Below are 26810 nucleotides of genomic sequence, written 5' to 3'. Positions count from 1 at the left end.
GATCCATCTACCACTAGGGCTTGCATGCAACTCTGAATTAGGACCTCTAGCAACTCTGAATTAGGACCTCTATGGCCAAGAATCAATATTTATTGCTACTGTACCAGCAGCCTAAAGCAGCAAATGAGCCAGCAAGAGATGGTGACACAGCGTTCCCTGGTGGCCTAACCAGTGGCTCTCTAATGGAGGCTAACTTCAAAGAAAAATCCCAGCAGTGTAGAAGAAGGCATTAACATGACAGGAATAGGCAACAATTAAGAGGTAAGAGGACTGAGAGTGGTGGGGTATTACCCTGATATTTATACTTCGATTACATCATGTATAAAATATCCTTGCTATAGGGCTTTACCTAGTTTTTATGATCGTACCAGTGAGTATACTGGCAGAGCTCACCATTTAGCAGAGATGACATTGGTGGTCATTCAGAGTTGTTCGCTCGTTGCCGATTTTCGCTATACTGAGATTTGTTGCTAATTGCGCATAGTACGCAGTGCGCATGCGCTTAGTTATTTATCACAAAAAACTTAGTAGATTTACACAAGCTCGAGCGACGTTTTTTCATCGCTCGAGTGATCGTAGTGTGATTGACAGGAAGTTGGTGTTTCTGGGCGGAAACTGGCAGTTTTCAGGGAGTGTGCTGAAAAACGCAGGCATTCCACGTAAAAATGCAGGAGTAGCTGGAGAAACGGGGGAGTGGCTGGCCGAACGCAGGGCGGGTTTGTGATGTCAAACCAGGAACTAATCGGACTGAGGTGATCGCAATCTAGGAGTAGGTCTGGAGCTACTCAGAAACAGCAAGGAATTATTTAGTAGCAGATTTGCTAATCTTTAGTTTGCTATTCTGCTAAGCCAAGATACACTCCCAGAGGGCGGCGGCCTAGCGTGTGCAATGCTGCTAAAAGCAGCTAGCGAGCGAACAACTCGGAATGAGGGCCATTGTGCATATCCCCCATAATGTCTTTAATTCCCCCCCAGAGTTCTTGTGATAATTCTGTCATGCTACAATATGTTAGGGGTTTGGACTAGCAGTATAAGATATGATAGACATCACTGGGGAAGACAGAAGGATAAAATGACTGGACTTACCGCCATGTAGGGCCGGCACCCCGCATCTCTGGTCTTGGCAATGGAGTCCACAAGCTGTCCGCTAATTCCAAAGTCACATAGTTTAATATTTCCATTTCTGTCCAGAAGGATATTTGAAGGTTTGATGTCTGTAATACAGTAAGTAAAAGGAGGACAATTCTTATGATATGTATTGGGGTCACTTATAACAACAGATGAACAGGTTCGGATTTATTCGGTTCTTTCCACCAAACTAGCGCAAGTTCAGATTTATCCGGATTTATCTTATTGGCTGTCCAAAACATGCGAGAGCCAGTAACCAATAAGATGCAGTTTTTGAGATCCGAGTAAAACAGAGTAAATCTGAACCTGCTCATCTCTACATACAACTGGCCTGTAAAGAGGCAAATGTCATTTTCCGTGTTGTGACATGGCAGGGTGATGACGTACTATACCCTCTGCACATGACTTTGCGCCATTTGCACAGTGGAAATGTTTGTGATGGACAATCTAGCAGTGCAGGCAGACCAAGGTGTCCTGAATAAAAATTTAAGGATGCAGCAAGGTATGAAGATGGACAAACTTGAGGTGTTCCCGAATATACATGACCGATTACACTTCCATATGCTAAACATGGAGACAGAGTCCAATGTGCAGACTTCCTAGTCACTCAGCTTCACCCATATAATGACAGGAGCAGGATTAGTGGAGGATTTTTTTTTACCTGCAACAATGCAATGTCATCTACATGCTCAAAATGCCAATGTGAGTAGGGTTGCCATGTGCTTTTTCACATAGAAACTCCTGTATAAGACATATACAATGTAACATATTTCACAACAGTGGACAATTGAAAAAGGTAATTATTGTTCCCTACAAGTACCTTTTGTAGTCCGTTATATGGCATGTCTACTTTACAGGTGCTTTTTTAAGTAATGAAATCATTACACTTTGCTATATTAGTTGGAAGTTCATAACACAAGCTTACTGGCCAAATTGCAGCTTCTTGGTTCTCTTATATTCAAGATAAATCTGGCATACAAAGCATGTAAACTAATGCAAGTACGGTTATAAAGGTCAAATAGACTATGAAAGAAGGGCAGTAACAAGGTATTTATTTCATTAGCCATATAACATCTTAACAAGGGTTAAACTGGTAGTTCACCATAAGAAAATATGCTTAGCCTGAAAAGCATAAACCAATGGTCTCACCTCTGTGAATTATTTTCAAGTTTTCTTTTAAGTGGTTCAATGCTTTCACAGTCTGTCAGAGAAAGAGAGGCGTTACACCAGAAACACAAATTCAACACAAAACAATACTACAGATTTAGGGGGATATCCAACCAACCACAAAACTTTTTCATCCTTTTTCGCTATTTTTTTACATAAGCGACAATTTTTTCCCCTGCCCTATCCAATTGTTCCCCTTTTTTCTGGACAAACATTTTTCTGTTTCCTAACAAGGTAAAAAAATTAAATAAAAATGAAAGGCAGACTGTATTCCATGATGTTGGGCGAGTCATCAGATTAAGTGGATCACCAGAACACACGTAATAGTTTTCATTTATGTTAAAAGCATGAAATTCCACCCAGCTTTGAGTGGAGTTACCTTAACCGCTTCAGTGGTATGCACGGAAATCTTCCGGGCTAGCCAGCACTGACAGCGTTGGCTACCCAGGAAGATTTCCGTGTATACTACCTCCTGATTCCTTGGGGACAGCCTGGGAATCAGCATACTCCATTATGAAGTTAAGCCCGCCCCGGACTCCTATTGGCCGGGGGGGCAGGCTTAGTTGTAAAATGGCTTATGCTGAATCAGCGCTGTGGCTGGCGATCCCCGCGGGCGATCGCCAGCCGATAACCTCGCCCCCCCCTCCTACGCCAATTTAAGAACATTAAAACCTCACCACTGAATGGGTTAATACTAATGGATTACAGTAGCTACTTTAAAAATGTGTAAAGTAGGCAGTCATAGCATCCCCACCCTAAATCAGTGGAGTCATTTTGTTTGAGATACATAGGTGTAAAAAAGTATACAAGACAATTTTTTTACTCACAGCTAAAGTTATTTTGCCTAAAATCTCCTCTGGAATAACATCGTCTAATGAACTATATACATATTTGTAAAATTTGTCAAATGAGGTAGCCATGAGCTCCATGCAGATCCAGCAGTCACCCTGGAATGGAGAAAGAGCACATTGATAAGTTAGCCTGTGCATCATAGCTACAGAACAAGCAATACATAAAGTAATATACATGCGGAGACAATAAAAATCAGCTGACGAAAAATGAAAGGTCACCCATAGAAAACAAAACAATACACTGAAAAAATGCTATATTTATCAATAGATCACTTCTACTTAAATCAACTCTTACAAAATGGATAGGAAGATTGTGTAAACACTATTGCACTGCAGAAATCATGGAGTTAATGGCAGAGCTCTAGAAGGTTAGTTAGGGTGTAGCGAAAATGGTTGATTTTAGAAATCAACACTGCTTGACTATGGAAAATGTTCTAACCCATGGCAGCAAAGGTTCGTCGTCCAAGGTCAGTATCTTCAGCTCCCATAATTGCGTCAAATTTCGAAATTTGGCCTGGATATGCAATCCTGCAATACATGTATTGCGTGTCCCGCTATGCCGTACATCTGGTCTCAAATAGCGCTAAAAGCATTTCCAGACACTAAACATTATGCATTTGATGTTGCTACGCAAGTGAAGACTCAAAAAAATCACATCAATTTGACTAGAATTTTGCGTAATTCTGTTAATATTGGCCTGCAGCTCTGAAGATATTTTCAGGAGATGGCTGCAGTTCCAGTACCACCCCCCATCCAACCCAACTAACCATAGAGCAAGAAATAATGTTTGTGCATGTAGTACATGTACATGTGTTGTGTAACCTATACGTGAAGAAAGAGATGGTAAGTTATTTTGTAGCATCTTTGTAATAAGATTTTTTTGCAAATTTTGCCATTTCCTCCCTTGACTTTGAGTATTTTTGATCATGCTGCTCTTGCTCTAAATCCACATAAAGATGCTGCGGCCATGGTAACAAGCTTCACAGTCCTCTCAATGGCATGTGTGTGGCACAGAAACTGCCATTTACCCCATGATGCAAATGTGACTGGGTCCGTGACAGACATCAGTTCTTCCTCAGACATGTCTCTGAGGAGCGGAGGTGGAGTCACTTAGCTGTTTTCCACAGAATTACCTCAGTATGGTCTTTGGCTCTGAAATTTAGTGTAGGGATTTTGAAGTGTCTCACACTTTGATGAGCGGTCCGATATCAAACGTTTGGCTGTGGCCAGGAAGATGCACAAACAGCATACTGACCAGTACATTTTCTAGATGCAAAAAGTAAGCATTTGTCTGGATGACCTCATCAACTTTTTGTCATGCAGGATCAGGTAAGTATTGCGAGTATTGTATAGCATTCCAGGTATGTATGCTTGTGTGTATGCTTGTGTGTCTTATTTGCCAGTCTCATTTAATAGAGTAGCAAAGCCTGGCATATACAGTCATAATGTAATTTGTTACCAGGTTTCGTGAAGGGCGAGACATAGCAATGTACAAGTGAAGAGTGCGATTCCCAGCTGTCAGACCTCTGGAATGATGTAGCAGCCACAGGTCTCAGTTAGCCTGATTGACAGGCAGAGGCGGGAGGGGGCATTCCAACGGCGTTAGAACGCTGTTGGTGGGACGCAGTCTGGACACGCAGATGTGTCCGGACCTTTGCGGGGGCGGGCCGCAGCGGCTGCGCAACGTCACACACAGCTGCTGCGACCCAGAACACGGCGAGTAGCTGCCAGCCTGCGCAGCGCATCGCACCCGTGCAGGGGAGTAGGGCCTGACATGAAAGAGTGGGGACTAGCCCTGTGCTTGGCACCCTCCTGCATGTCCGAGAATCTGATCGTAGATGTGCTAAATTTAGTTTGTGCCACTGCTCCCAATGACACGCACATTGTAAAGAATTCTTCCTATCCAGTCATCTTTAAAGGTGAATGAGGATTCCTGTGGCTATGCTGTGCTTTGCCTGACTCAGGAGTAATGTGCCCAATGTATGTTCCTCCAGGTTCCTGAAGCAGTGAAATATGATCCTCTACGGGAAGTCGCCTGTGATACTTTGAGCCAATACTTTCATACAGGCCAATATTAACAAAATTCTGCAAAATTATAGTCAAATTGATGTGATTTTTCGAGTCTTAACTTGTGCAGCAACATGAAATGCGTAATGATTTAGTGTTTGGAAATGCTTTCTGTGCTATGCGAGGCAAGATGTGTGGCGCAGCGGGAGCTGCAACGTATGTATTGTGAGATTGCCTATCAGGGCCAAATTTCAAAACCTTGAGGCAATTATGGAAGCTGAAGATATTGACCTACTATAGAACGACCAACCTCCAGCAATGAATTACTACCATGGGTTAACCAAGCATTTGCAATTTAAAATTGGCCATTTTCACTACAACATAAAGTTGGGTCATCATGTAGTAGACAGTAGAGCATCTTGTGAAGTCCTATGGAAATGTGACATAATTAACATCACAGGACAATTATATCTTACATTCAATGTTTAAGTGCACATCCATAGAATCAGAAATGAATCTGTCATTTTCTGCCGAATATGGCAGGGGGAAAAAAAGGAAAAAAAAAAAAAAAAACACACTTCAGAGTGGGGTTATACATTGCATTTATATGTGCAACAAATGACATCAGGTGTGAATAGTTTTGCAAACTAAATCTGCTTAGGTTTGCTAATCCCGAACACTAATGCAATGGCATGAACCTGGATGCTTGGAAGTACTGGACAGGTCATCATTGCTACATAAGGTGAAAGATGTCCCTAACGCAAGGGAAAATACTTATCTTAGTTGTATGTATGTAAACGCTAGAAGCATTACTGGTAAAAAGGGCGAACTAGAAATACTTGCAGCAAGGAAACAGTATGATATTATAGGCATTACTGAAACTTGGTGGGATGAATCTCATGATTGGACAGTCAATCTATAGGGCTATACACTGTTTAGGAGAGACAGACTAAATAAAAAGGGTGGAGGGTGTGTCTTTACGTAAAGCCGGTTTTAAAACCGGACATATGGGAAGATATTCAGAAGGGGACTGTAGACACTGTCGAGACATTATGGGTAGAAATTGCATGCGGGGAAAAAGGAATAAACAAGTTAGTATTGGGTGTATGCTATAGGCCGCCTGGTATCAACGCATCTGATGATGAATTGTTACTAAAGCAAATTGAAAGAGCAGCAGGAGTAGGAGACATAGTAGTGATGGGAGATTTTAACTATCCAGAGATAAACTGGAAAAACGATTCATGTGATACTGCTAGGGGAAATATGTTTTTAAACACACTTAATGATAACTACTTAGTTCAACTAATTGAGGAACCAACTAGGTACAATGCAATCTTAGACCTGGTATTAACAAACAATGGGGATTTGGTATCAGGTATTATAGTAGGGGAACCCATAGGAAACAGCGACCACAATATGGTCACATTCAATATCAGTTTTCATAAACAGCCCTATACTGGCTCAACTAGGACTCTAAACTTTAGCAAAGCGAATTTTGAAAAGATGAGGGTATTTTTCAGGGCTATTGAATGGGAAGGTTTGTTTTTAGGAAAAAATACTACGGAGAAATGGGAGGTACTAAAATTCCTGCTAGCTAAAAATACACTCAAATTTATTCCTACGAGCAGCAAAAAAAAAGGAATAAAAATCATAAACCGATGTGGCTTAACAAAAAGATAAAGGAACTTATGGGCAAGAAAAGGCGAGCATTTAAAAAATACAAATCTGACGGGGAAGCAGAGTCATTTCAGCACTATAAGGAATGTAACAAATATGCAAAAAGGAAATAAGAGCGGCTAAAGTAGAAACTGAAAAACTAGTAGCAAAGGAAAGCAAAGCAAATCCAAAAAAAATCTTTAAATACATTAATAGCAAGAGATTAAAGAAGGAGAGTATAGGCCCTTTAAAAGACAAGTTGGGAGTCTTAAGCAAAAATGATAATGACATAGTGGACACACTAAATGAGTTTTTTTTCAACAGTATTTACTAGAGAGGACCCAATTCAGGGACTAACACATGATCTCAATAATGAGAATATCCCACTGATAGGTACTTATTTAAGCGAGGAAGTAGTCTGTGACCGATTAAAACATTTAAAGATTAATAAGTCACCAGGTCCTGATGGTATTCACCCAAGGGTTCTAATGGAGCTTCACTCTGAACTTGCAAAACCGCTATTTTTGATCTTTAAGGATTCAGTAATATCAGGTATGGTTCCCAAAGACTGGCGTATAGCGGAAGTAGTGCCTATATGCAAAAAGGGAAGTAAAGCTGAACCAGGTAATTATAAACCAGTTAGTCTTGCATCTATAGTGGGAAAAGTTTTGGAAGGTATTCTAAGAGATAGTATTCAGAAGTTCCTTGAAGTCAATAAGGTCATTAAAAGGAATCAACATGGGTTTATGAAGGACAGATCCTGTCAAACCAACTTACTTGGCTTTTATGAAACAGTAAGCGCAAACCTAGATCAGGGTAAAGAGGTGGATGTAATCTTTTTAGACTTTGCCAAAGCATTTGACACTGTACCACACATGAGACTTATCTACAAGCTACAAGAATCAGGGCTAGGAAGCACAATATGCACTTGAGTCAAAAACTGGTTAGATAATAGGGAGCAGCGCGTTGTGGTTAATGGATCTTTTTCAACTTGGACTGAAGTGCTAAGTGGTGTGCCGCAAGGCTCAGTATTAGGACCGCTATTGTTCAATATTTTCATTAACGACCTAACAGAAGGTCTAGAGAGCATGGTGTCTATTTTTGCAGATGATACCAAATTGTGTAAAGTTATAAATGCGGAGGGGGATGCCGAGTCGCTTCAGAACGACTTAGTTAAATTAGAAGCTTGGGCAGCCAAATGGAGAATGCGCTTCAATACAGACAAGTGTAAGGTAATGCACTGTGGTAACAAGAACAAAAATAACACCTACCTACTAAATGGGGTAAAATTAGGGGATTCTGTACTGGAAAAGGACTTAGGTGTCCTCATAGATAGCAAACTAAGCAGTAGTACCCAAAGTAGGACTGCAGCAAAGAAGGCTAATAAGATATTAGCATGCATAAAACGGGGAATTGATGCTAGGGACGAGAGTATTATACTCCCGTTATATAAATCACTTGTGAGGCCACACCTTGAATACTGTGTACAATTCTGGGCACCTTACTACAAAAAGGATATCCTGGAGCTAGAAAAGGTTCAAAGGCGGTCGACCAAAATAATTAAGGGTATGGAGACGCTGGAATACGAGGAAAGGCTTGCAAGACTAGGCATGTTTACACTTGAAAAGGAGATTAAGAGGGGACATGATCAACATTTACAAATACATAAGGGGACAATATACAGATCTTGTGCAGGACCTGTTTTTGGTTAGATCAACACAGAGAACTCGTGGACACTTCTCAGGTTAGAGGAGAGGAGATTCCGCACAATACGGCGTAAAGGCTTTTTTACAGTAAGGACGATACGCGTTTGTAATTCCCTGCCTGAGGGAGTTGTAATGGCCGACTCAGTCAACACCTTTAAGAATGGGTTAGACAAATTCCTAATGGATAAGGATATCCAGGGTTACGAGGCATAGTCACGCACTATGGTTATTATAAAAAAGAGGGGTAAAACGTAACGGCAGTCATCAACTCCAGTCAAAATTTTATACAAAATAATCGTGCATAGGAGACCACAAATAGGTTGAACCCGATGGACAATTGTCTTTTTTCAACCTTAGATACTATTCAAGTACTAGGAAAATGTGCAAACACACCAACACGAATGAACAATATAATGTGCAGGTTTTAAAAAATGCAGATTAAAAAACAAACATAAACAAACGTGGACTGGGAGGCAGTGACTTGTTTAAAGTGCCAGTGCGGTAAGTAAATGATCAATCTCTCACCATCTGGTGGCCCTGCGGTGGGCTAGCTTAGAGTAAGCAGTTATGGTCCAGAGCTGAAATAGCCCGGCACCACCGCATGGAGCATAGATCAGCACGTAGGGCCTTCCAATGGTATCACCGCTCCTTTGTCCAGTCCTCTATCCAGATGCAGCACTTTAAACAAGTCACTGCCTCCCAGTCCACGTTTGTTTATGTTTGTTTTTTAATCTGCATTTTTTTAAACCTGTACATTATATTGTTCATTCGTGTTGGTGTGTTTGTTTACATTAATAAATGCACTTTATCTTGTAACCACATTTGGTTTCATTCCGTTCATCCCTCCATAATTCAAGGGATTCATCTTCCGGTTTGAGCGCCAATGCATGCTGCACATTTTCCTAGTACTTGAATTCTTAGGGATTTATGTGTTTGTCCCTCCTGGTGTAGTAGCAAGGCTGCTCAGTCTGCTTTTATTGCGCATTCACTGTCAGTGTACACCCTCTTTTGAACCTTAGATACTATGTTACTATGACTCCTGAACGTACCTCTCTGAATAGTGCCCCATAAAACTGAACAATATATGGGCAGTCGCTGCTCCTCATCACTACATCAAGATCCATTAGGAGCTGTTTCTGTTCCTTCTCATCCACTGTGGAGCGAATCCTCTGTTGAAATAAAAAGAAAAAAAAAAAAAAAAAAAAAAGAGAGAAAAATTAGTATTAGAAAATGAATTCCCAATTTTGTAAGAAGGTACACTTACTTATATATGCTGAACTAATGCTTCAAATAAAAAAATAAAAAAGACGCTGAAAAAAAAAAAAAAAAGGGGGTATACTAAATAAACTGTTGAAGACCAGTTGGAATATAAAACTTTAATGGTAATTCAGACAAAGACAAGCATGTTCTTTTACAGGTACCTTGCTGAAAATATCAAATACAAAATACCTTCCACTAAAATACTGAACAAAAGAAAATAGGACAGGTTTCATATACATTCTTCTGCGAGTCCACAGCAGAGGGCATTGCTTAGTTAAGATTTGTGAGCTGGTCGTTTGTAAGGCATGAGGCAGTGGCAAGATTAGTGTATATCTGCTTATGAGTCACAAGCACAGAGTATTTAAGAAATGAATGTGCTGATCTTGCAGGAGGTGTTGGTCAACCATGCAAATTTTATTTTTACTTATTAATAGCAGCATCACATAGGGGGTAATTCCAAGTTGATTGCAGCAGGAAATTTTTTAGCAGTTGGGCAAAACCATGTGCACTGCAGGGGGGGCAGATATAACATTTGCAGAGAGAGTTAGATTTGGGTGGGTTATTTTGTTTCTGTGCAGGGTAAATACTGGCTGCTTTATTTTTACACTGCAATTTAGATTGCAGATTGAACTCACCACACCCAAACCTAACTCTCTCTGCAAATGTTATATCTGCCCCCCCTGCACTGCACATGGTTTTGCCCAACTGCTAAAAAATTTCCTGCTGCGATCAACTTGGAATAACCCCCATAATGCAATGATGTACAGATAATACATAATCATTCACATCAGTCCCTGCCCCATTGTAGCTTACAGTGTACATGCTCTAGCAAAAACACATAGGTTTAGTGGCTGCTCACAACAATGGACCTACTAGTGTGGTTTTGGAATGAACAGGACTCAGTGTTGTCGCGGAACTCCGATTTACTACCTTACGCTAATGAGAGGACTAGTGGTAGAAAACTGCTCTACACACTCCTATTCCGTCCACAGCAGCAATGGTCATCATTAGTAGAGTAACTTGCGCCAGCCCCATGTTGGGTGCAAGAGATCTGTCAGAAAGAGGCTTTCTTTCTCCGGACACACGACTCAAAATGTGAGATGGGACTCAAGCTACACTCCTACAAGACAGAAAAGATCTATGCAACCGCATTGTCACAGCCCAGTTCCTGCCCAGAAACGTCCTTTTCACGGATAGACAGATCTGGCAAAGATTTGTGTGACTCAGAAAATAAGGAACGCAAAATGCGTAATTTCGCATCTGTGCATGATAAAACTTACCATTTGCGTCCGTGCCAAGATCCGCCTGATTCAGAGAGCAGGCTGTACTAACGTTTTCAGTGTTTTACCGCATTTCTCTTACGTACTGAGACCAAGACGCTGGGTTTCCAATGCGGAGGTTAACGCCAGCTGAAGCCTATGGGCTTCTTTCTGCAACGGTGCCGCCAGAAGTATACGATCGGATCCCTCCCAGGTTCCCCTGTGTCACTCTGCACATGCGCAGAAGGACTCTTGGGTCATAAACCTGGAAGTCCAGGGACCAACACCAATCACAAAAGGCAGCTCTTATCGGGAGAGCTGCCTTTTGCGATTCTAATCGCATATGCTAGTACAGATGTGACTAGTATCGGCAAGATGTACCGCAAGAGGTTGGTAAATCCCGCCCAGAATCAGCAGCACCATGGTTGGAATCATACATCAATCAAGGCCCCAGTGTTATGAAGCAGCATTGGTGACCATGGTATCACCTTGTGGCATGAGGTATATTTGCGTGGATGTGACGGGGCAGAAGTTTATAAATCTAAAATGTTATTACAATTGTGTATCAACACAAACGGATGCAAACGCCAGAATCACAAGAATTCGTGCAAATTCGCTCTAAATCTTCAAATTTAAGAAGCCAGATGGCTTAAAAAAATAAAATGATAAAAAAGGTACCCACCTTGACAGCCATGATTTGCCCACTTGGATTATGAATCATTTTATTGACAGAGCCATACGCGCCTCTCCCAATTTCGCCAAGATCCTTTAGGTCCTCGGCTGTGAAGTCCCAGTGCTGTTCTGGAGAAAGCTTTAATTTCCCTGATGATTCAATGCTGTGTGTTCGTAATCGCTCTCTGCCAAACAAAAAGAACAGGTTAGAATTTTAAGTTCAGTTTTTCTCTCTTCATTTACACATATGGAGGCAACCTGTTCTATACATGAACAGCTAGATAAACACAATTGATTTTTAGACATTCAGTCTAACCTAAAAACTGTCCTCCTCCACAGTCTCCTCCTTCTTACCTATTACACCTTCAACTTTTCCTTGTATGCCTAGATATTTTCTTATTCAGTTTTACCATTTTTCCTTGACTTTTTATATTGCCACAAAAATAAATATTTATACAGGTTGAGTATCCCATATCCAAATATTCCGAAATACTGAATTTTTTGAGTGAGTGAAACCTTTTTTCCCGATGGCTGAATGTACACAAACTTTGTTTAATACACAAAGTTATTAAAAATATTGTATTAAATGACCTTCAGGCTGCGCATACGGTGTATATGAAACATAAATGCATTCTGTGCTTAGACTTCGGTCCCATCACCATGATATCTCATTATGGTAAGCAATTATTCCAAAATACGGAAAAATCCGATATCCAAAATACTTCTGGTCCCAAGCATTTTGGATAAGGGATACTCAACCTGTATTGCGATAATGTAGTTTTATATGTCTGCATCCTGGTCAAGCCATGTTTTATTCCTTTGTTCTTTGAAAAATAAAGCTGTTGGTTTTTTTTAAAGAAAAAAAAAAGAATGTAAATTAAAACATAACGATAAAAAAGACTCAACTCTCAGACTAGGACTTAAGGGTCGCTGTTATAACAAATGATAACATAACAGATATAACTGTCCATATATCAACCAATCAGTACACAGCATTTGTTACCTAAGAGATTGTAAGCCCATCACTCAATTTTAGGATCATCCTTCAATCACTGAACATCCTAAAGGTGGGTACACACTGGACGATAGACCGAGCTGGTCAGTTGGTGTATACACCGGATATGTCTGTGAACGTCATCATTCATAGACATGCCTCGATGGATGTGCAGCACAGCCGACGGGCAAAATATCTCTAGATACATTGGCGCATCTGGCTGTGTGTACAGGCTGTATGCCAACCGCCTGTATATTTGCTGCAGGGACTGACGTCAAAGCTGGGAGGGCAAACTGAAATGTCTGCTCAGCTGTGACATGAGGACGACATGTTGAGCAGACAATCGCTACGTATATATGCTTACCTAAATTGGACGCTTGGCCGCCGTCAAGGCGACGTGTGTACCCAGCATAAGCTTATTCTCAGGGCACAGCATATTGGACAGATTTAGGATAAACATATAAACACTTGAATTATTTCAGATACCATATTTACTTAGCAATACCTAGGCTTCGAAATATTATGCCATAGGAAGTAAATTTATTCCTTGATATGAATTGTAGTTGCAGTTCTCAACCAACATTTTACTAAGGACAGTGCACCTTTTTGCTTCAAATCTTCATCCGCTGCTCATCCCTGTACCTCCCAGAGAACACTTATATCACCATAATAATCACGGTAGAAAAGAGCATTTCAGATGAGGAACCCGCTTATCTTGTGTGAGGCAGTGTTTAGGTTAGCAAGGATGTGGGTGACAGCTGCAGAATGTTAGATACTGACTGAGTAGTCCCACTGATGCAGGAATACTGTATGCAGAAAACTACATGTACAAATAGTTCATTAGGGTGCCAATGGACAAGCTTCTGCTTTGCTGTCCACAGCTGGAATCTTCCAACCCGTTATTTATGAGAAACTACAAATTAAAATATATTATTTTGTGGCTGATATGCAGGGGAAAAAAAGCATGTTTAGCAGCTGATGAGTTAACAATTCTTACTGTAGCGACCAATTTACTTACAAATGTAAGGGTGCTGAAATAGTTAAACTGTTAATTGGGTAAAGTACTTTAACCAATGTGCACTCATTAGTGTATGTAATATTCCCCGGAGTCTCTTTGCTGTTAGCAATAAAACATCTAAAAGCCAAGGATTAATATTCCCTTAATGTAATTCTGGGACTCTGCGTGCTCCATGTTCTGAATCTCAGCTGATCAAATTTATTGCTGGTTTCCAGTTAAACAAAGACAATTCTCACACCACACATGACTAGTCAATAACAGACAGGCAGAGGGTATTTCCGGAACCATGAAAGACATCCTTCATAGAGATTTCATTCTTTCCGCACAACACTATGACCTGAACTATTATTATTACCAGTTATTTATATAGCGCATACATATTCCGCAGCGCTTTACAGAGAATATTTGGTCATTCACATCGGTCCCTGCCCCAGTGAAGCTTACAATCTATATTCCCTACTACATGTACACAATCATACTTCTATACTAGGGTTAATTTGCGTTGGGATCCAATTGACCTACTAGTATATTTTTGGATTGTGGGAGGAAACCGGAGTACCCGGAGGAAACCCATGCAAGTACAGGGAGAATATACAAACTCCGCACAGGTAGAGCCATGGTGGGAATTGAACCCATGACCTCAGTGCTGTGAGGCAATAATGCTAACCATTACACCATCCGTATTGCCCGTACTAGTACTCTGGTTCATTCGCAAAAGGTCTGCATCACCTGTTGGGAAATAACATTAAGCCTTAAATAAGTCTAACAGCAAAATAAAAAAATAAAACTTACAGTCTGTTTTTTGTAGCTTGCTCATTGGAGCTGTACGTCTTTGCACAAGGCAACCGCACTTCCTGTTTTTGGTACGATGTCTCGAGGTTCCTAATTGGGTCCGTTTTCTGCATCCTTAGTAGGTAAAAGGAGACCCCAAGAAAGGGGTAATGAAAGGGCGTAAATATTAAAATTCAAATCTTACAATCATTAGTATAATACTAACCAGAATCCTAGGTTATGTTAGAACATTTTAAAGACCATCAAGTAGTTTAAACGCTCACAAATAGCCCCTTTCTATATATACAAAGTGTAAGCTGCCAAATGGTGTCTTGCCCAGCGTGGGATCCCCAGTCACTACCTGCAAGGCTGTCTGCTCCGGGTAAACAAGCAAGAGATCAACCGAGAGACTAATGTAGTGGAGATGTGAATAGTGCAAAAGCAAAGAAACAAACAAAAAGAAAAAAGAAGGCCCTGCAGTACTGTGGTACAAGAGAGGGAGGAGAAAAAGCAAGTGTCCAGGAAGAGCCTAAACTGTCCCCCAGATCAGAGACAAATCATTTTTCTTACCCACATTCAATAGGAATGGGTAAAGCAAAAAACAATTGCAGTGCTTAGAAATCAGCAATTAGTTGGCAAGAAAGATTTAAAAAAATAAAAATCAATTTACTGCTCTCATGACATACAGCTCTAAGAATAATCTGTAAAATCTCTGTGCCAAGCAAACAAATGCTATACTGTAGTACTGTATGCGATGGGCACCAGAAATGCCTGTCAGAGCTTATACATTGGTAAATGTATGAAGCAGTGATAAGAGTGGAGAAGTGAACCAGTAGAGAAGTTTCTCGTGGCGACTAATCAGCATTGAAGTAACATTTATAATTTGCATACTATACAATTGTACAGAGCAGCTGATTGGTTGCCATGGGCAACTTCTCCACTCTTATCACTGCTTCAAACATTTACCCCATGACCTTGGAGACCGCTGCCATCCTAAACTAAGTGAAACTAGGGCTTCAATTTTGTCTAGGAACAATTTTATCAGAACACATTAAATATCTTGACTTTATTTATTTATTTATTTATTTGGCTTAAAGCCAAATGTGAAAACCTGGCATCCATGCATAAAGCAACAAATACTACATTATGGTCCATTCCCGCTCTGTGGGGAATGTACTGGAGACAAATGGGCCACAGGAGACCAAGGCTGGTACACATCAAGCTAAACAGCAATCTTGCCAGCGGTGGGAAGGAACTCCCTTCGTCCTGTACCATGCAAGAGTACTGGTACACACTGCCTGATGTAATGAACAGCATCTCGGTACATCCTTTATTACAATGACCCACGTCACACACAATATCTCCTTGTTTGTTGTGCAGAACAGCCGACCGGAAGATGTTGCATGCGACCTGCAGGAGTGGGTAATTGGGCATACACACTACGCAATATGAGGGATTTGTCTTTCAGATATGGCAAATCATGCAGATATCACTCTAGTGTGTACCCGGCCTAAGTATGATTACCAGGCATCAGAAGGATGGTGCTCTGTCTCCTCCTCCTCCTGTTAGTACATGGAAATGTGCCAAGGTGATGGTTGGGAACTCAGGACAAGCTGTCATTTAAGTGCCCTCAAAGCTGAACACTCAATTAGCATGCTTATGGGCATGAAATGAGACGGTCAGGGTCCCTTTCTATACTATGATTTTATCCTGGCCAATTGGATAAAAAGCACAGGAAGGAAGTACTTACAGGTGTGCAGGTTGAATAGTGGGGTTCAGTGTGAATTTTGCTGTGGATTTGAAGGCCGGATTGGCAAAATTCAACTTCAGTGCTTTACGTTTACCTAGGGAGACACATAAAATAATGTTAACTACAGACCCATGGCAGAAAGCCATATGAAAGAAATGTGTGTATAAATATTTGCTGTTAATCCCTGGAGGAAAAATGCACTGATTAACCTACAGAACATTAAAAGATGAGTGACGTGTCAAAAAAAAGAGACAGAGACTACTATAGTAAGCATAGGACAGGCAAGATCTTGCTGGATTCAGTATGATTTACCGGCGGCCGGGATGCTGCCTGTGAATATACAGACAGCGGCATCCCGTCTGCCAGTATGCCCGCAGCATGGCGAGCGCAAAGAGTACCCTTGTGGACTTGCTGCGCTCCCCACAATGCGGGCTCGGTGGCGAGCTACAAGATCTATTCCCACTCTATGGGTGTCGTAGACACCCACGAGTGGTAATAGTCCTGTAGCGCCTGTATTCCGGCTGGCGGAATTCCTGCGACAGTATCCTGCCTGCCAGGATCCCGACAGCCGCCAAATTAAACGGATCCCATCTTGCCTATTCATTAATTTTGCTGACAGGTTATCTGCTGCCTGATACTTGTGATAAAAGGTTTAGGGGGACATTTACTAAGCAGTGATAAGAGCGGAGAAGTGAGCCAGTGGAGAAGTGGCCATGGCAACCAATCAGCACTGAAGTAACATCTATAATTTGCATACTATAAAATGATATAGAGCTGCTGATTGGTTGATGGGGCAATTTCTCCACTGGCTCACTTCTCCTCTCTTATCACTGCTTAGTAAATGACCCCCTTAGTCTTACAACTAAAACACTGGCCTAACCCAATACTGTATTTGATATTATAGTATGTTTTAAAAGACAAGTCTGGGTCAATAAAAAACAAAAAATAATAATATTATTATAGATATAGATAGGACAGACAGAAATTTGTAATCACATAATGCACCTAAAAGAAACAATGTACATGTAGGGGGTACATTTTCTAACCTCTACATAATATATGGTATTCTGCTGTTTACACTGAATTCTAGAGTAAATAACACAAACAAAAATGGAAAAAAAAAAAAAAATCTAAATAATGAAATAATTAACGAATTGCAGTAACCATACATTTGTAACACTGAAGAAAACTGAGGTATACAGAAATCTCTATAAACAAACTTTAATTTCTTCATTAAAGGAAACAGCAAAATAACTATTGTATTATTTTGCAAATTTAAAAAAAATATATAAAAAGGCTGCAATGATCTTGATGGGTGTGATCTGAAGAAAACATAACATTATTCGTCAGGATAACAGATTTAATGCCAGGAATCAGCTAATAGCTTGCCAGATTTGCACTAGCGTTACAGCTCAGTGACCAGATGCTATACAGGCAGCCTAATAGCGCATGTCTTAATTAAGTGTAGAAGCCCCATTACGGTCAGGCAGGCAGCTTAATACAGCTCAGATAATCAGCTTCCTGGAAATGGGGGCAGGCTCCAGCCTGCTCCCCAGTCCTGGTAGACACAGGGAATGTGAAATGGTTTTGGAAATGACAAATGTAGTAAGTGAGTCACCTCAGGAGCCGAGCTGATAAATATTCAATGATATTCCCATAAAGGACTGCTTCCCTACAATGCAGTCACATGTGCCATATATTATTGATTGACTGCAAGCACGCCAAGGAGGGGGCATGTACACAGCTGGTGCAAATGAGCATGTACAGCCTCAATGGAACCATTGGGCAACATCCAAATAGCCAGGGATGGCTGTTTGTGTAGATTAAATGGATGAGCAGAAATAGCTGGTGCACTTTAACTAATGAACCAGGTAATGAACATGCCTCTAATGTATTTACATTAAGTTTATGCTCCTGAATATATACAGGTACATTAAAACCAATAAATCTACCATTTTAAAATAACTGAAACTTGAGAGTTTTGCCAACATCTGACAATCCTATCTAGATTTTTAAAAAAAAAAAAAACAAACAAACACCACAAACACTTTTTTCTCCTTACCACTAAGGTTTGTTTCAATGCAGTTTTTTTGTATATTTCTTGTCTTTTTTTCTTGTTCATTAACTTCTAAAAAACAATTAAATGTGAAATTAAAGCACTTTAACATATATAATAATTTGCTTATGTAAGGTAATCTTCAGGTGTTTTGCCTTCAACGTGCGTTAGTTACGAAGGTTAAAGAAGGTGGGAGGTGGTTCCTTGAATATAAGACATGCAAATCAAAAGGAGAACAAAAAAAGGTGTTCTCTTGTCTTTGGTAAGGTTCACAACAAAATGTTTTTACCTTTTCTCCCCATCTCCTCATTTTAGAGAATTGTATAGAAAGTATAAGAGTATTCAAGTAACATAGAAACGTAGAATTTGTCGGCAGATAAGAACCACTTGGCCCATCTAGTCTGCCCCTTTTTTTTTTTTTTTTTATATTATTTTTATCTCTAACCTTATTTGATCCTTATTTCTTTGTAAGGATATCCTTATGTCTATCCCATGCATGTTTAAATTGCTCTACTGTCTTAGCCTCTACCACCTCTGATGGGAGGCTATTCCACTTGTCCACTACCCTTTCTGTGAAATAATTTTTCCGCAAATTTCCCCTGAACCTCCCCCCCTCCAGTCTCAGTGCATGTCCTCGTGTCCTATTGCTTCTCTTCATTTGGAGAATGTTTCCCTCCTGGACTTTGTTAAAACCCGTTAGGCCCGTTTGGCTGGTAAGTAGGTACGTCTAACCATGTCCCATATATGTTGCCTTAGACAGCATTCACTTACTACAATTCATAATAGGTTTACTGAACTCTTGTCAGGTCATTATTTTGCATGCCAAATACTAGTCTATTAAAAATATAAAAGGTATTACCTGTGATATAGTAGTATGAGTGGTGACGATTATTCTGAAGGTTTTATTTCAGGCCACTGGCCAAAAATCACAGAATTTTGCCCAACAATGAAACTTACAAAATAAAAATTACTGGGCATGTTAGTAACATTCTGAATATGGCTGCTATCGGTCTGTGGGTCTATGTCTGTGGTCAAGTCAGACAGAGATCCGAACGCTGGGCTATTAGAAGGAAGAGTGAGAGGTGCACCCACTGGGTTGGGATCGGGTGACCGGCGGTAGGGATCCCGGGGGTCAGCATATAGACGGCAGGATCCTGGACGCCAGAATGCCGGCAGCATGGTGAGCGCAACGAAGCCACTTGCGAGTGGGAATAGTCCTGGGGCCTTGGCGGCTGGGATCCCGGCGTCAGTATGCTGACCGTCGGGATCATAAATACATCACCACCCACTATATAGAAGAAGAAATGTTATTGACTAAAAACATGGACATTGCCTATGGACAAGTAATTACAACACAAAAATCAATGGAAATTACAGGAAGTTATATACAGAGTGGCTAAATTATTATGATTGCTAGGTAAGTACGTTGTTGGGAAGCTTGAATTCTTCTAGGCATGAATTCTACTAACTGTATGTTTTGTGTGGGAATATAAGCCCAAACGTGATAACGGGTTCAGAATGGGCTTTGGGCGGTCACATGATTGACACCGGCATCGCAACATTGAGAATACAGACAGGGGACGAGGGAATTATTTTACCTCTCCCCTGTCCCATACTCTAACGCACCCTGGGTGGCAGCTACGGCTAACCCCCCATCTAGTGTCCATCCCTAACACCCCCCCCTATGGACCGTAACAGTGACCTCGATATTTACCTTCGGAATGGCGGCGGTCAGTGTTCCAGCGCCGGTATTCAGAGTTGTGTCGGGAATCCGGCGTCAGTCACATGACCACCAGCATCCTGACTGCTGGGATGCTAAACGCATTCTGATAAACTGTACCTTCCAGTTCATGGAGGTTTGATGGTAGTGGATCCAGAAGGATCCATGACCACATGGCCCATTTCCAATTATTAATTATCGTATTCCTGAGAAAACTCACTCTTTTTGCAGCAGAAAGCAGTGGCATAAAGACAAGTCTGTTGCTTTTGTAGCCCATACCATGTGATATGCAGCATAATGTTCGTTGAGAGTCCATCTGAAATGGTCCAAGCCACAGATTATCTGTAATTTGATGAACTGTTGCCCATCTGTGGGTCTGAACATGTCTGCCCACTCTCCATTATGCTTGAGCATCCAGTAGCCATTTATGACCAAAGGCTTTGCGCTCAGAACCAGCATTTTGTCAGCTGACACACTCTGTGTACACTTTACCAACTGCTGCACTAAAAAAAATTCACCCAGTTTGCTAATGCTTGCACTGCTGCTGCAAAAGCCAACAATCATTCCGATCCAATGTCCATTAGAGTTTACCCAGTATTTCATGAGGGATTAAATTCATTAGTCTCTGAATACATTCACCTTTCCGATCGTGTACAGATTCAGCCATTGTACGTCAGCATTATCTGGTCGTTATTATAATTTGGCCACTAAGAGTACTTGTCCATTACATATACTTAACGCACTAGTCATAGATTGTAAACTTGCGACAGGGCCCTCCTACCTCTATGACTGACTGTTTTTACCCAGTTTTGTCTTCTAATGGTGTCTAGTTGTAAAGCACAACGGAATTTGCTGCGCTATATAAGAAAATGTTAATAAATAATAGTTATCTGAAAGCTCCTTATTAAATGAAGTCATACATACAGACGTGTGGTGAAATTATTTATACACTTAGTACATGTATTATCAAGCCAGGTCATATTCCTGCCAGGCTAACTGCATTTCCCTTCTGAGGAACAGCAGAACAATCAGTTATGTTGTCCAGTGGTTAGGTCTGCAATGGGAAGAAATACTGCTGGCTATCCCTACAACAAGTTAGATATATGCCTTGGTATTTTGGAAGAGACTATTGTCTGCTCAACATCAGAGTTATTTATGTAAGGAATTGTGATCTTACAGCAATTGGGACACACAGTCTGTGGTAAATGTACTGGGGTATAATGCCCATCCTAATAGGTGGCAATCTCATCAATAATATCTATCACAACCCACTCTGGTCTGGTGTGCACTGAGCAGATAAACTGAATTCTTAGAAATATTGGATTTGGCCAAAAAAAACATGGCTGCCCCCCACTGTGGGACAGATACGCTGCACTATAACGTTTCAGAATAATGACCTCTGAAAAACAAGAGTTAAGCAATATGAGTGATTCTCCCTGCATTGCATATACTCATACTGTATCTTGGAGATGCCTTGTGTGTGGGAGGCTGGCTTCCCACATAGCTGTTATGCTCAGTGTGTGACATCCTGCACATTATTTTCATACACATCACCCATGCTCATTACTGTACATCACACCAACTGTAGGCACTGCTCTAGGAAAGGAGAGCGCCAACAAAGGACGAAAGCAATTATTTTGCAGCTGTTTAAATAATTAAAGAAATAAAAAATAAATTCACCTTAACTATCAATGAACATGAAAAAAAACAATTTAACTGTATATACAAATATACACACATTTTCTTATTTACTAGCCACTTTGTTTTGAGGTTTTTTGCGCCAAAATTTATCGTGAACAATTGAATTATCCCCACATTGTACAGCGCTAAGGAACATTAAATCATTCACATCAATCGCCGCCCCAGTGGAGCTTACAATCTATATTCCATACCACATGGACACACAAAAACACACCAAGATTAAAAAATTTTAGCAGAAGCTAATTAACCTACCAATGTGTCTTTGGATTGTGGAAGGAAACAGGATAAAAACGAACACAAACAAGTCTTTTTATTGGTTATACCTGCATATAAATGCAAACATGAATCATGTGGCAGCAACTCAATGCATAAAAAGCATGCAGACTTGGTCAAGAGGTTTAGTTTTTGTGATGATGAGAGCTACAGGAGCACAGACTCGCCAAAAGTAGACAGCTGATGATCGGAAATTTGGCACCTTGCACAAGGAATCCTGATTTCTGCTGCAACATGCAGATGTCTGGGGCAGAATTTGGCGACACATGAATCCATGGATCCCCATCCTGCCTTGGGTCAACGATTCAGGCTGTTAGTGTTGTAATAGTTTGGGGAATGTATTTTCTGCCACAAGCCAGAGTATTGTTGCTAACCATATGATTTCCATTAAGGCTATCTTCTAAAGCATACTCCAAGCAGGGTAAACTGCAATGCCACAAAGCATCTCAAGCTGATACCATCAACATAACAATGAGCTCAAGTACTGGGTAATGTCCAACGGTCAATGGGAGATGGACAGCATGAACGCGTAGCACAACGTGCCATCATGCCAGCAAGGAACAGACTATCTAAAGGAGACTCCATTAATTTCCCGAAGGACGGGATCTTGGCGGTTGAAATACCGGCACCAGAATCCCGACAGCTGCGCTCAAGGTCGGGATCCCGACAGTTGGGATTTCATACCGAATCCCTCTAAAGGTGGTTTCCAGCACCTCATGAAATCCATACCACAAATAATTTAGTATCTTCTGGGGGCAAAGGGGGTTCCTACCCTGCACTATAATTATTTACCTCACAATGTAACCAGTGTCATACAGAATAATAAGATATTCTGCACAAAGAGCACAATGTTTTGGAATACTACGAGTTAGTTATACAAGATTTAGCTTCCAATTTGCATTCATAGCGGATGTGATTATTTCTACTAGACCAGCAGTGGCCAACCTGTGGCTCTTTCTTTATTCAAATGTGGCTCCCAACACTCTATATCATGTGACCACAACAGATACAGAAACCGCTGCACTCCAGCCAGACACGCAGCAGCACTACACGGACTGAAAACTGAGGGAGCCAGATACTAGAGGTGAGACACCCACAAGCAAACAGAGGACACATTAGGGACTGCTGAAATGGCATGAGTTGATGGGAGGTGGGGGGCTGTAGTGATACATGAGGGTTGGCTAGAGGGACACATGACAGAGCTGGCTGGAGAGACACAGGAGGGTGCTGGCAGGAGTGACGCGGTAGGGTGTTGGCAGGAGTGACACATGGGAGAGCTGGCTGGAGTGACATAGGAGGGTGGTAGCAGGCTTTTTCAATGTATTTTATACCAGGGGTGTGGTCTAGCAGGCACAAGGCCACATTCCATTTTTGCATGCGCACCGTTGGCTCGATGTCGGCTCTTTGACGTACCTAACAAGGTTTTTTGGCTCTTTGTCACTGACTGGTTGGCCACCCCTGTACTAGACTATGAAGGTCATTATACATTGCAGGGTATTTTACATGTTGATTCTCCCTTATCCAAAACACTGAAGTTTTTGAGCACAACAGACAGGGACACCTTTGCTTTCTGACGGTTCAATGTGGCATATGTATTAAGCCTGGAGAAGTGATAAAGCAGTGATAAATGCAAGGTGATAACGCACCAGCCAATCAGCTCCAATATGTAAACTGTCAGTTAGGAGCCGATTGGCTGGTGCATTATCACCTTACATTTATCACTGCTTTATCACTTCTCCAGGCTTAAGACATCTGCCCCAATGTACACAAACTTTGTTTAATGCAAAAAAATAAAAATATTAACATATTGTATAAAATCATCTATCGGCTGTGTCTATATAAAACATAAATGCATTCTGTGTTTAGACCTGGGTCCCATCACCAAGATCTCTCATTATGCAAATATTCCAACACAGAGACAAATCTGATATCAAAACATGTCTGATCCCAAGCATTTTGGATATGGGAGATTCAACCTGTATTGTGTTGGCTGCAGGGTATTTTGTAGCATTATTAAATGAACATACACATAAGTACAAATCTACATAAAAGCAATATCAATCACACATATGCTTCCATTGTCTAACCTTCCCCTGACAGATGCAAACTAATTGCTTGTTTGCTTCTATGGTGTTGGTAAATACCTAAAGATCTAGTACTGCAGGTCATTGGTTATGGATACCATGGCGCAGAGTGTACTGAAGGATGACAAGAAAACCCAGTGAATTTACCAAGGACAGCTGATATCAATAATTCACTTGAACAGACCATGGCTGTAAATGTCAGGTGTTTCTAAAGGACACTAGTACAGTGTACTTGAAAAAAAGGTTTGTGTGGATGTAACAATAAATACCAGACATGCACTAGGTAATAATGACAACCCCTTGTACTTTACCCTTGCTTTATGTTTATTAATGTACCTCAGTGCTTCCTGGCAGCATTTCATGATTGTTCCCATTGAACAACATTGTAATTTAATGCTTCTGAATGCTGCAGGCAAGATCCATATTGCCTTGAGGCAGACACGTCAGAAAGTGTGCATACACGCCCATATTTTGTATCATTACATAAAAAATTATAAGTGCAGTATATAATGCATGCCTGTACCTTATAGATACAATTGTATTTCTTAGGTTCTCAACATTGTAACAATAAAAATTAAAATGCTAATCCTTCTCACACTGTTGCAATAAAATTAAAATTAGTGCTAGCAGCCTGCCAAGCTCATTTGTGCGTAAGGAAGTCTATATATGCGCCCTAATTATTTTCTACACAGGGCTGACTTCAAACTAAGGAGAAAAGAATAAATGAAAAGGACAAAAAAAAAAAAAAAAAAAAGTACTAAAAATACACAAGGAAGCAGTTTGTTCATGGATCAAATAAAGTTTTGCATGCAGGGAAAATGCTGGCTGCTTTTACATGTAGCAAATAACAGGCAGCTTTGTTTTAATACTGTAATTTAGAATTAAGATACGACACACCCCTTCCCAACTATGAATCCCTCTACAAATTGTACATCTGCCCCACCAGCAGAGCAGCATGGTTTTGCAAAGGTTCAAATTTTTCTTTTAAATTCATCTCTGAATCAGGCCAGTGTTCAGCAATATGCATAATGCAGAAACACAAATCCATTTTATATTGCCTGTATTAGTAGTGACACATGGGTTAAACTATAGTAAGCTTACCATACCATCCCTTTTAACAGGGGGGGGCTTCTAGTACAGGCGATAGTGATGCGCAGGGCCGGGCATTGCTATCGCTGTGGGGCATACACACTGATCTCTCCGTGTGTACCCCCCTTTACACTAATGAGCTCCAATTTGAAATACCTTTGTCACTTGCCACCCTACCATAAAAAAAAATCACCACATTAACACGTCACTACACTAAACATGAATATTATACAGGTTCCTATGGCAACCAAAATGTACACTAAAGAAAAGATTCAGGTCTTGGACATATGAGGAGAACATTTTGCGGAGGTTCGTTAGGTTACTTTTCAACTCCAAATGTTGAGTGGGCAACTCAGAACGAGCATCTTCTGTGAAATAAGTGTCAGAAAGACTGCCAAGATGACAATTCAATTCTGTTTCCTCACAGTTGGCGACTTCCACTTTAATTGTTAGATCAAACAATTTTAGTAATTTCTTACAACGCTTGGATTAAATTATTGCATGTTAACATGACCGATGGAGGGGCGAGTGGTCCTGTGTCTGTCCCCCCCCACACTCCGCACAGGTCATGGCCAGACCCCTCCGACCATCTGCTGGTGGCTACTTGTGTCCTCTACCCACAGACTGGGCAAGGGCTGTGCGGGGACTGGTGAGCTTCCACGAGAGAGAGAGAGAGAGAGAGAGAGAGAGAGAGAGAGAGAGAGAGAGAGAGAGAGAGAGAGAGAGAGAGAGAGAGAGAGAGAGAGAGAGAGAGAGAGAGAGAGAGAGAGAGAGAGAGAGGGGATTTATGGTAGACTTACCATTGTTAAATCTTTCTGCGACGTACACTGGATTCCACAGGGAATAACATCGGGGTGTAGAGTTGGATCTTGATCCGAGGCACCAACAGGCTAATGCTTTGACTGTTTCCAGGATGCACTGCACCGCCTGCTCTGTAGCCCCGCATCCAGGCACTAGAGCTCAGTTTTGTTAACCAGTCCAATGCAGTTTTAGGTAGGAGACGGTAGATGTTAGTCACATAGAACCACATTCTCACGACAAGAGAAAGGACTAGCGGCTAATGCCATACAAACCCAAAGAAGCCAAGTGCGTCAGGGTGGGCGCCCTGTGGAATCCAGTGAACCTCGCAGAAAGAGATTTAACAATGGTAAGTCTACCATAAATCTCCTTTTCTGCAGCATCGGGGATGTCCTAAAGCAGTTCCTCAGGGGAAGGGACGCACTGTAGCGGGCACAAGCATCTGGTGTCCAAAGGAAGTATCCTGGGCGGCGGATGTATCAAAGGCATAGAACCCGATGAACATGTTCACTGAGGACCACATAGCCGCCTTGCACAATTGTACTGTGAACGCGACGAGGTGGGCCGCCCAAGAATGGGCCTCGATAGCAGCAGGAGCTGGGAGCCCAGCCTGCGCATAAGCTTGTGCAATCACCATTCTAATCCATCTGGCCAAGGTTTGCTTATTCGCAGGCCAGCCACGTCTGTGAAAACCAAAAAGTACAAAAAGGAATCTGACCTCCTGATAGAGGCAGTCCTTTCCACATAAATACGGAGAGCCCGTACCACATCCAAAGACCTTTCTTTGAAGGACAAACCAGAAGAGATGAAGGACGGAACCACAATCTCCTGGTTAAGGTGAAATGATGAT

General features: G+C 41.2%; 1 protein-coding gene across 4 annotated transcripts in view; it reads right to left on the bottom strand.

Annotated features, from left to right (window-relative positions):
* MAP2K4 (mitogen-activated protein kinase kinase 4) overlaps positions 1-26810 on the bottom strand; it is a 74366-nt gene that overhangs the window by 32601 nt on the left and 14955 nt on the right. For 2 of the 4 annotated variants that reach the window (XM_063960945.1, XM_063960946.1), the window contains 8 exons: positions 18302-18367; positions 16240-16333; positions 14511-14624; positions 11717-11891; positions 9565-9684; positions 3123-3242; positions 2278-2329; positions 1087-1214 (listed from right to left, as the gene is read on the bottom strand). In XM_063960945.1, coding sequence (XP_063817015.1) covers positions 1087-1214; positions 2278-2329; positions 3123-3242; positions 9565-9684; positions 11717-11891; positions 14511-14624; positions 16240-16333; positions 18302-18367 — 869 coding nt within the window. The remainder of the gene's footprint in view (positions 1-1086; positions 1215-2277; positions 2330-3122; positions 3243-9564; positions 9685-11716; positions 11892-14510; positions 14625-16239; positions 16334-18301; positions 18368-26810) is intronic. The other 2 variants (XM_063960947.1, XM_063960948.1) reach the window with 1 other exon arrangement.

The sequence above is a fragment of the Pseudophryne corroboree genome, chromosome 3 (assembly GCF_028390025.1).
Source record: "Pseudophryne corroboree isolate aPseCor3 chromosome 3, aPseCor3.hap2, whole genome shotgun sequence".
Lineage (NCBI taxonomy): Eukaryota > Metazoa > Chordata > Amphibia > Anura > Myobatrachidae > Pseudophryne > Pseudophryne corroboree.
This window is presented reverse-complemented; position numbering and strand designations above follow the sequence as displayed.